General features: G+C 39.1%; 1 protein-coding gene across 2 annotated transcripts; it reads right to left on the reverse strand.

Moving 5' to 3' along the window:
* Positions 1–676: 676 nt before the first annotated feature.
* On the reverse strand, positions 677–10,326 carry LOC115427121 (uncharacterized). Of its 2 annotated transcripts, XM_030145528.1 has the most exons (9): positions 10,205–10,242; positions 8,261–8,364; positions 5,743–6,034; positions 5,494–5,613; positions 5,055–5,139; positions 4,758–4,804; positions 4,237–4,342; positions 1,833–1,873; positions 677–1,683 (listed from the first exon to the last, which is right to left on the reverse strand). In XM_030145528.1, exons 3-9 carry the CDS (start codon positions 6,023–6,025, stop codon positions 1,172–1,174), a joined length of 1,194 nt encoding a protein of 397 aa, XP_030001388.1. In that variant the 5' UTR covers positions 6,026–6,034; positions 8,261–8,364; positions 10,205–10,242; the 3' UTR covers positions 677–1,171. The 2 variants fall into 2 exon arrangements, with proteins under 2 accessions (XP_030001388.1, XP_030001387.1); XM_030145527.1 differs by lacking the exon at positions 8,261–8,364 and having other exon boundaries at positions 10,205–10,326.
* Between the last annotated feature and the right edge of the window lie 1,215 nt (positions 10,327–11,541).

The raw sequence follows: 11,541 nt of genomic DNA on the forward strand, positions 1-11,541 counted from the left end.
TGACACTTTTGGGTTTGGATCTGAAACCCCCCCGGATTAAACAACAATCAGAGATCCAAGAACAGTAGCAGTAAACCAGGATGACATGAAGAACATAAAAGAATACCACCACAAAAGGAAGGAACAGCAGAGGTGTCAAACAGCGACTGGTGCAGGTCTCATAGCGTAGACTTTGTTTTTTAGGTATCCCCATAAAAAAGAGTCTAGTGGTGTGAGGTCTGCTGACACAGGGGGTATTCAATGAAACCCCTCCGTCCAATCCACCCGTTTGTCCAGTTCCCCAGACCTCACACCACTGGACTTTCTTTAATGGGGATTCCTAAAGACAAAGTCTACGCTATGACACCTGCAACAGTCACTGAATTGAGAGCAGCCATTGAACCTGAATGCACACAAATACCAAGGGAATTATTGGGTGATGTGTGTGATTCCACTGGTTGGCGTTGTCAGCAGTGTCTGGACCAGAACGGACATCAGTTTGAGAACAGGAGGAACAGACAAAACAATAAAAGGATGTCTGTAAATTCTATTACATTTGGAAAATTAATTTTAATAAACACCTACTTCACAATTTTTTAAAGTGTGTATACATTTTTTGGGACACCCTGTGTGTTTGTATACATGTAGGCAGAGAGACTATCATACGGACTAAAAATGACTAGAAATAACTAAAACTAAGAAGCTGGAACAAAGACACAGAATGATCTAGACAAACTCAAATGCTTGAGCACAGACAATAGTTGAAAGTTTATTTCTATTATCTAATAAAGTTTCATTATTAACATCTACAGTTGTCTTTCATAATAAATACGATAAAAATTCAAGTCAGTTTTTTAAAAATGTTTTACTTTAACACACAGTTTTAAGCATTTATTACATATAATAATGATAATTAATGGACGGATATTGAAAGTTAAGTTCTTCCTGAAAAAATGTGCAAAAGAATTGACAAAAAAGACATTTTCTAACTCTTTAATTGCAAAAACAACATGAATAAATGGAAGTATAATGGTAGTCCTTCCACAAGTAAAACATAGAGCCTGACAAAGGACGCAACACTTGGTCCATTAAATGTCAGTGTTTATGATTCCATACAGAACAGACAGTGAACGTGTTGGTTTGTAGATGTGGAGCTGATGTGTGTTCATTCAGCAGATTGAGCGATTGTTTTCTACACATCACACAGAGACACTGAGGAACCAGAATATAACCAAAACTCAGCTTTCGGTTCACGGAAACAGCCATTGTGGGTGAAGATGTGGTTCAGTCTGTCCTCAGAGACTTCATAGAAGGACAGAGCTCCAGCAGGACAGTCCAAAAAGACAGCTACTCTATCACAGAAGGACCATTTACATGGACCTAACATGGGTATGGCATTATGAGAAACACCGTAGTTATCGTCAGAACACCTCAAACTCCAGAACTCATCAACTATATTTAGCCAACGCTCTATACTGTTTCTTTTCCTTGCAAATCCTCTGCAAACCACATCCATTTCAACCTCTCCTCTCCTCTGGAACTCCCAGTAACAGCGGTCAGTCAGAGCAGGAAGACACACCACCTTACATCTGCAGGAATATGAGTCCTGACCAGGGAGCACGACATGAATTGCCTCCCTGTTACAGTCAGACAGAGTTACAGTTGGAGGTACAGTGTCTGGGTCCAGGGTGAGTTTATGGTAATCTGACGGAGACAAAAGTGTTTGTTCAGATTAAGAACACCATGGCATAACAGTTGGTAAAGCTGAATGAACATACAGATCTGAACTCTATATTAAACACAAACTGACAGTGAGGTTTTATTGTGATGGGTCAAACTAAATCCACACTTACACTTCTTCACATCAGCTTTTGACAGGTTCTTATGATCCAACCTAGGGGAAAAACCAGTCAGAATTATCTTCTATCTAACATCAGTACTATGATTTTATTTCCTCTGCTCCAATACTTAGGAAATATCACACTATGCAGATGATACACAGCTGTATATTTCTGTTCCCTGATGACTTATGCCGTGTTTCTACTACATCAGGGGTGTCAAACTCATTTTAGTTCAGGGGCCACATTCAGCCCAATATGATCTCGAGTGGGCTGGGCCAGTAAAATAATAACAGTGAAAATTAAAATTAAATTATGTTAATGTTAACATCTACAAAAATCTGAATAACATTAACAACTGGAAATGTCTTACGAAAACAAGTGCAATTTTAACAATATTATACCTCAGTTTATCATTTACACATGTGCATTACAACTTACATTACAATTACAAATGCACAAAACATTTAATAACACGCAGAATATTGGTAAAATTGCATTTACTTATCTTAAGACATTTCAGGTTTTTCACATTTTTTGTAAATTAAAAGTTTTCATGTAATTTTACTTTTTTACACTAAAACAAAGATAAAATTTGCTGTTTTCATTATTTATAGGTTTAATATGATAGTATTTCACTGGTTCTGACCCACTTGATATCTAATTGGTCTGTACGTGGAATCTGAATTAAAATGATTTTGACATCCTCAATTGTTAATATTGTCAGTGTAATTTTTGTATTTCACAAATCCATGCTATAGGCCAGATTGGATCCTTTAGCGGGCCGGATTTGGCCTCCGGGCCGCATGTTTGACACCTGTACATTACATGGTACTGGCTCAACTTGACTCAAATTGACTCGACTTGGCCTTTTTGTGTTTTCATTACATAAGACGACCTAGAATCTGGTACCCGGTACTAGTTTTTTGGTATCTGCTTGGCTGAGGTCCCAAAACGGGGGAAGAGAAACTAAAACATGACATGTGAACACTGCAGACCACTGACTGGTCAGAGTTGTCTCTGCATCATTGTGTCATCAATGTGCAACCCGCCATTTTAAAAAAACAGATTCTTAAGTTTACAGTAAATATAGCAGTGGGTTAATCCACATAATGACAGCCCACAAAACGACACCGTGGTCGGTCCAGGAGGTTCAGACATTTCTGTTCTTGGTGGAAGATGGAAAAAATTCAGTGCGAGTTTGACGGGACAACAGGCAACGAAGAAGTTTATCAGCAACTAGAGCTGAAATGATTAATCGACTCAAAGTGATAAAAAAAAAATCATTCAACCACAATTTTCCTGAATCAAAGCTTTGTTTCCTTCATTTCTCTGCTGTTAAACATTGGTTCCACTGTTGTGTTTCACACGGACGCTTATTGTGACGCACAAAGAAACTTCAGTTCAGGAAAACTGCAATAGAATATTTCCTTTCAATCAATTCGAGTTGATTAATCAAATCATGAATTTTTTAATTCACTTCAAGCACCTAATCGATTAATCGTTTCAGCTCGATCAGCAACTCTATGAACAGACGACACGGAAGTTACGTGCCACGTTGCTATGACGACCAGATACTTGTCATTAGTATCCTGTAATGGAAGCGGTCTCCAGGAATAGTACCTGGTACCCGAGTCGAGCTGGTTCCATGTGGTAGAAACGCGGCTTAAGTCCATAGTTTGTCCTAGAACAGGAGTGTCAAACTCATTTTAGTTCAGTTCCACATTCAGCTAAATTTGATCTGAAGTGGGCTGAACCAGTAAAATAATAATATAATAATATATAAATAATATCAACTCCAAACTTTTCAATGTGTTTTATAGTGAAAAAAGGAAAATGTCATTCTGGAAATGTTTATGTCTATGAACTATCCTTTAAAAAATGTGAATAACACGAACAAACTGAAACAATAAGTGTAATTTTAACAATATTCTGCCTCACTTTATCATTTCCACATGTACATTATAACTTAGAGATCACAGTGGATCTACAAAAACACAAAACATTTAGTAACAGACAGAATATTGTTAAAATTGCACTTATTTCTCTTAAGACATTTCAGGTTGTTCATATTTGTTCAGATTATTCACATTTTTTGTGAAATTATACTTTGTTTCAGTGTAAATACATGAAAATATTTACATTTACAAAGAGAGACATTTGGAGTTGTCATTGTTTCTGTTATTATGATAGTATTTGACTGGTCTGACCCACTTTAGATTGAATTGGTCTGAATTTAGAACCTGAACTAAAAGGATTGTTCATATCTTAGTGTAATTTTTGCATTTCACAAATTCAGCCCAAGGGCTGGACTGGACCCTTTGGAGGGCCGGATTTGGCCCCCGGGCCGCATGTTTGACACCTGTGTCCTAGAAGAAGAAAAACAGAGTGTGTGTGAGTTGTAGTTGTGCGTCCGTACTTTGGAGAGTCCGGTGTCAAGTACAGATCTGATGGAAGAACACATGGGGGTAGGAGTAATAATGGAACTGGGTCTGGTTCTGGAGGGTTTTCACTCAGGTCTGGGTCTGTGACAGTGAATCAGAGTCATTGTGTTTATTAGTTGAATATCAGACATAAAACACTTCTAAAACTACTGTGAGGGGTCCGGGCAGAACTTCCCAGTCTGCTGGACAGTGTTGGACCTCAGTATTTGGAGGCTTTTCTGGAGTTCTCTAAACCCAGAACCCAAACCCACATCAACAGGTTGAACTGGTAACTCTGAGGCGTTTTAATGTTATCAGGGCACAACTAGTGTCAGTATTTCTACTGTATCTGTGACGATAACGACATAAACACAGTTTTTATTCAGTAAAGTGGAATAATGACACATTCTGTTCCTGGTTAAGTTTGAAAGAATAAGTACAGATCTGAACTCTGTATTAAACACAAACGGACAGAGTGATGTTTTACTGTTATGGGTCAAATTAAATTCACACTTACACCAGTTCAGGTCTGTGTTTAAACCGTCTTGTCCACCATCGTCCACCCTGGATAAAGAAATGACGGACACAGATTGATTTTCTATCCGATATGAGTCCAACATCAGCTCAACATGAAGCACGGTTCATCAGTTTACAGCAAATACAAGAGAAACATCTGCTCCATCAGAGTCCATAAAGACAACCAGTGTGTGTGTGTGTGTGTGTGTGTGTGTGGGTGTGTGTGTGCGTGTGTGTGTGTGTGTTCACTGGAATAAATGTCCACATCTGTCCAGTCCATGTGTGTGTGTGTCCATACTTTAGATTGTCCAGTCTCCAGGGTAGATCTTCAGGTCCAGCAGATGCCATCATTAACCCTGATGGTCCTGGATCTGGGTGTCCCCCTGCGGCACACATTCATTATCAGAGTCATTCCAGAGGACACTCACATCCTTTACAACACATCGACTTCAGTGTTTTCTGTGTCTTTCAAGGCTGTGCATGTATTTCCTGTATTTTCTTGTTGCATTTGAAGAAAAGAGAATAAGTCATAAATATATATGTTAATTTTAACTCAGACAAACAACCAAGATAATGGTGGACTTTAGCGCTGAACTGTAGAATGAAACTGCATTCAATTCAATCATCTAAAAGAGAAAAGTGTTTTAGTTTGAGCGAAAGATGAGTATGATCTTCAAGTTCGTGGTTTACTCTCAACTCTCTGTTAATGATGGTGGATCATGTGACTTTAACGTTACCGTCTTTACTCCAGTTAACGTCAAATGACTGGTTGTGAAGTTTTTGGATGAGTTGACCCGGTCTCATGTCGTCATGAACAGCTGAAGGACCTGCTGCTGCTCCACTCTCTGCAGACGGTTCTGAAAATCAGACCCGTTCCATCAGGTTAAACTTACATCGATGTAAAGTCCTATTATTTGTGTTGGGGTTCGTTTATGTTCAGTGTGTTGTGTCACATGATAAATGTTAGTTTTTTTTAAAGGTTTTACCTGTAGGTTCTGAGGTTTTTTTAAAATGTGTCTTCACCAGATCATTCCTCTTCATCTTCACCAGAACCATGGTGGCGACTTTAATGATATTTGCATCATAGGTCTGGTCCATCAGGTCCACCACGTCCAACTTGTCCGCATTCTCCAGTTTACTTTTTGGGATTGCACTGAAGCCGTTCTGGTTCAGGATGTCACCCTGATGCAGGTACCACTTGAACATTTTAAAATCCTCAGAAAATAATTCACGCAGACTTCCCAACAGCATCTCTTTAGGCGTCTCCATCTGTCCTCACTGCAACGATACATAATAATATCATGACGACTTCAACAACCACCAGCCTGTGCGTTGAACTAACAACTACTGCAACACAGTTCAGACTCAGACCTGTTGATAACAGGTCGTTCAGTTCCAGACTAACCAAACACACTGGACTCAGGATCATAAAGACGACCCACCAACGCCTGTACTTGTTGAGGAGGCGGAAGTGGGCCGGCCTTAGCCCTGATGACCCCACCTCATAGAACACTGACCTCCCCCATCACTGAGCCTGTTTACATGACCATACGAATCCAATAACTGTTATTAATCAGGTAATTGTAATAATCAGATCTGATGTGTTTACATGTACTTCAGAAATGCAATAATCCATAAACTCTGGTTTAGATTTTTCAGTCCGTTATCAGATTTCTTGCAGAGTTTGTACATTCTCTTCATAGTGACAGTAGCATCAAACTTCCTGTTATCGTCTTCAGCTGATGTTTGACTACGTAACTTCAGTTTTCTATGATTTTAATACTTTTTCCACATGTTCAAATGTAACTGAACTAAATAAATCAGATTAACCTGCACATGCATGAAGACATGGGAGTATTAGGACTAATCCAGGTGTGTTAATCTGATTACTCTGACATGTCAGATTATACTGACCAAGGTGCTGCAATGTGTGGTTAGATCTGCCCAAAAAACCACCAACAGCAGCCCCCCTCCCTCCCTCCCACCCATAGAGGACATTTATGTGAGCAGGTGCATCAGCAGGGCAACAGATGTCATGAAAGACTCCGCCCCCATCAGCCTCAAAGAAATCTGTCCTCTACATTTACTACACTTTATTACACTTTACTGCTGCAACATGTTTGTGATGTCAATAAATGTAACCTTTTACCATAGCACAGAAAAAACCATCCCATAATAACTCTATACCTTCATCAGCCTCATAGTCAAACTCACCTGTGTGGAAGAAACGCTGACACTTCACCATCAACTGCATTCTGTTTATTTACAACTGAGTCCAGTGGAGATACAAATATTTACCAATATTTAAAAGTTGAAATACTACATGTAGATCCTTTAAATACTACATATAGATCTTTTATGTACTACAAATAAATTCTTTAAGTACTACATATAAATCTTTTAAGTACCACATATAGATCTTTTAAATACTACATATAGACCCTTTAAATACTACATATAGATCCTTTAAGTACCACATATAGATCCTTGAAATATTACATATAGATCTGTTAAGTACCACATATAGATCCTTGAAATACTACATATAGATCTGTTAAGTACCACATATAGATCCTTTAAATACTACATATAGACCCTTTAAATACTACATATAGATCCTTTAAGTACCACATATAGATCCTTGAAATATTACATATAGATCTGTTAAGTACCACATATAGATCCTTGAAATACTACATATAGATCTGTTAAGTACCACATATAGATCCTTTAAATACTACATATAGACCCTTTAAATACTACATATAGATCCTTTAAATACTACATATAGATCCTTTAAATACTACATATAGACCCTTTAAATACTACATATAGACCCTTTAAATACTACATATAGATCCTTTAAGTACCACATATAGATCCTTTAAATACTACATATAGATCCTTTAAATACTACATATAGATCCTTTAAATACTACATATAGATCCTTTAAGTACTACATATAGATCCTTTAAATACTACGTATAGATCCTTTAAGTACTACATATAGATCCTTTAAATACTACGTATAGATCCTTTAAGTACTACATATAGATCCTTTAAATACTACATATAGATCCTTTAAGTATTACATATAGATCCTTTAAATACTACATATAGATCCTTGAAATACTACATGTAGATCCTGTCATAAAAACTGAGAAGAGTTCAGCTGACAAACAGGAAGTAAAAACTCATTGAACATTTCACCTCTTCCCTTTTATTCTGGATTTTACTTGTAAATGTTGTTCATCTTTTCTGATTTTAGGGCAAATATTCACATAAATAATTTGGAATAAATATGTCAAGGTCCATCGGAGGATCATTTCATTCACTAAGGTTCATATAATACTGAAGTACATATAACGTCTTGAATTAACATGTAAATGGAGGATGTTTGATCATCAGTGCAAATGGATGTGTGCTATATTTTAAAGAGCGTTTGTGGCTCATGTTGCATTTGCTTCCGTTTTACAAATAAGAAGAAACAGAGTTTTCCTCACATGTGGGACTTGGTCTGAATCCTGTCAGAAACACACTGACACATGTGAACAGTCTTATTCTTCTAATGCACAGAACACTGTGAGTCTGTGCAGCTGAAACAGACCTGAAGAAAAAAAAACAAACTGTGAGCGAACCCAACGGCGTCCTCACACTCACAGGAAATGATGGCTTTACACAATGATCAGTAGGTTTGTGTGAAACTGATGTGAAGCATCAACCTGAAGGAAGTGAAACAAGACAAACTAGAAGCACTTGGAGAGCGCAGACCTCCGCCAAGGCAGATCAGTGGGCCCCCGTGGCCCCCCCACCCCCGATCACCACCAAAATATAATCATTTGTTCCTTGTGCCAGTATCAACATTTCCTGAAATTTTCATCCAAATCTGTCCTTAACTTTTTGAGTTATCTTGCACACAGACAGACAGACAAACCAATGTCGACAAAAACAGAACCTCCTTGGTGGAGGTAACTACAGATCTGAGCTCAGTTTAACTCCACAGCCTGGTTCTATTTACTCTGAACTAATGGGTTTTTGAACTTTGTCCCTTCCAGGGACCCCTCTTGTTCAATCTTTACATGTTGCCCCTGGGCCAGTTAACACACAGTAATAACATGTCCTACCATAACTATGCAGACGACACTCCGATTTACATCTGTCTGACAGCAGGTGAACATGGGCCCGTGGACTCACTCTGGGACTGCCTCCAACAGATCACTGTGTGGATGCAAAACAACTTTCTCCAGCTAAATTCAGACCAGACTGAAGTCATTGTCTTTGTTCCACAAAAACCCAGAGAAAGTGTCATCAGTCATCTGGAATCTGTTCCTCTAAAAGCTAAAAACTAGGTTAGAAATCTAGGGCTAATAATGGACTCAGACCTAAACTTTAACGGCCACATTAAATCAATTCCATCATCAGCCTTTGACCATCTCAAAAACACTGGTAGAATCACAGGTTTCCTGTCTAAACCAGACTTAGACAGACTTATCCATGCATTTATCTCTAGCAGGTTAGACTACTGGAACGGCCTTCTGACTGGACTCTCTAAACCAGCTGTCAGACAGCTGCAGAACATCCAGAACACTGCTGCTGGAGTCCAGACTAGAACCAGGAAGTACGACCATAACAGTCCTGTGCTCAGATCTGTGCACTGGCTTCCTGTGAGAGAACAGACTTTAAAACAGCTCTGCTGGTCTACAAGTCTGTCCATGGTCTAGAACCAAAGTCCATCTGGCACATGTTGGTCCCATATGAACCATCTGGGACCCTGAGAACCTCAGGGACTGGTCTTCTGCTGGTGTTCAGAGTCAGGACTAAACAGGGTGAAGCTGTGTTTCAGTTCTATGTGTTTCAGTTCAATGTGTTTCAGTTCTATGTGTTTCAGTTCTATGTGTTTCAGTTCTGTGTGTTTCAGTTCTATGTGTTTCAGTTCAATGTGTTTCAGTTCTATGTGTTTCAGTTCTATGTGTTTCAGTTCTGTGTGTTTCAGTTCTATGTGTTTCAGTTCTATGTGTTTCAGTTCTATGTGTTTCAGTCTTCCTGATGACGTCACACAGACCTGAACTGTGACAGTGTTTGAGTCCAGGCTGAAAACAGCTGTTCAACTGTGCACAGAACAACTGAAAGGGTTCTATCTGACCTCTGACCTTTGACTTTGTTTTAATTGATTATTATTTATGTTTTATTAATTATGTTTTAATTGTAATTGTGTTTTTAATCTGTCTCTTTTCTATTTTTGTAAAGCACTGTGAATTGCCCTGTGTATGAACTGTGCTCTACAAATACATCTGCCTTGCCTTCCAGGCTGCTGTCGTCTGTGGATGTTCAGTTACCTACAACACACAAACAAAGACAAACTACGACAAATGAAGACAAAGGAAGACATACTAAGACAAACAAAGACAAAGACAAACGAAGACCAAGACAAACGAAGACAAACTCACCTTTCACATCTCCTCATGTGGTGCCCCCCCTCCTCCTCCTCTCTTCTTCTACTCTGAACTTCCTGCAACGACAGAGTGCAACTAAAGTTCACTGTTGGGGCTGTATTTCCATTAAGACACGCCTCCAAAGACGCTAGAACAACCCTTTAATGTCCTCTGAGTGTCATTAAGTTCCAGCAGGGGGCAGCAGATCCCAGGGGGTCAGCTGCCATGTGGGTTATCTTCGGCTAAATCCTTCCATGTTCTAAACCCACGTCTGTATAAAGGCTGATGCTGCGTTCAACTAATGAACACTATCAAAGTAAAGAAAGCAGCCTTTAACATGTGATCACAGGTGAACGAATGTGAGCAGAGAACTGAGCGCAGAAGGCCTGACTCATCTGTTTCAGGACTCGTTTCCTCTTGTTAATCACATTTTAAGGACAATGACCTCTGTGTTGATTGGTACATAAACAAAAATAACCAAACCAAGCACATTTACTAATGAAGCTGGAGACAAACTGATGATAAAGAAGACTACATATTATCGTTATGACTACTACTAGTATGATCACTTCAGTAGGCCTGAGCCCAGGCACACGAGGGCCGATTAAAATCACATGGTTCTGTTCTTCTTATTATTCTGTCACCGCTTTGCACGTACATTTGACCCCCTGAACGTGAACAAAAAGCCAATCTTACTTGACCAAAAATTCAAGCTTGGCAAAAATGAATTTTATTTTAAGTCACCAAAAAATTTTTTTGCAAAATGACTTGGCTACGCCCCCTCAGAAATCTAAATACAGTACGTGGATGGGAGACCTAAACAAATTTTTTTCCACATAGAAAAATGAAACTTGGTACAGACAGCCCATGGTAGGACAAGTAAAAAATTAAACCCAACAGGAAGTCGGCCATATTGGGCGGAAGTGTGGACCTACAGAATCACACCCCTCATACTTTCATCTCCTCCGAGGGTTTGGTGAAACTCATCTACGCATGTGTGATCAAAAGTGATCAGTTACATTATAGATCAAATACTGGGCGTGGCTGTGATGAGCTCACAATGAAGCCGCCATTTTCAGAAGTATAAAAGTGTGTGTATCTCACAGAATGTCGGATCGAGCCCACGATATGGCATCCTCTCACTGTTGGGGGCCTTGGTGGGCGGGCTAGGGTTAGGGACTGGAGGTAAAGAACAGAAAGAAGAGGGGGAGGGGACAGACAAACAGAAGCATACACAATAACAGAATAACTCAACTCTTCCTGCAGATCCAAGATATGGATAAAACATTTGCTCCAGTGTTTGCCAATATATTTAAGGTAAAATGGGAGGCATCAGCGCCGTGTTTCCTTGA

Source organism: Sphaeramia orbicularis, chromosome 10, assembly GCF_902148855.1.
Source record: "Sphaeramia orbicularis chromosome 10, fSphaOr1.1, whole genome shotgun sequence".
Taxonomy (NCBI): domain Eukaryota; kingdom Metazoa; phylum Chordata; class Actinopteri; order Kurtiformes; family Apogonidae; genus Sphaeramia; species Sphaeramia orbicularis.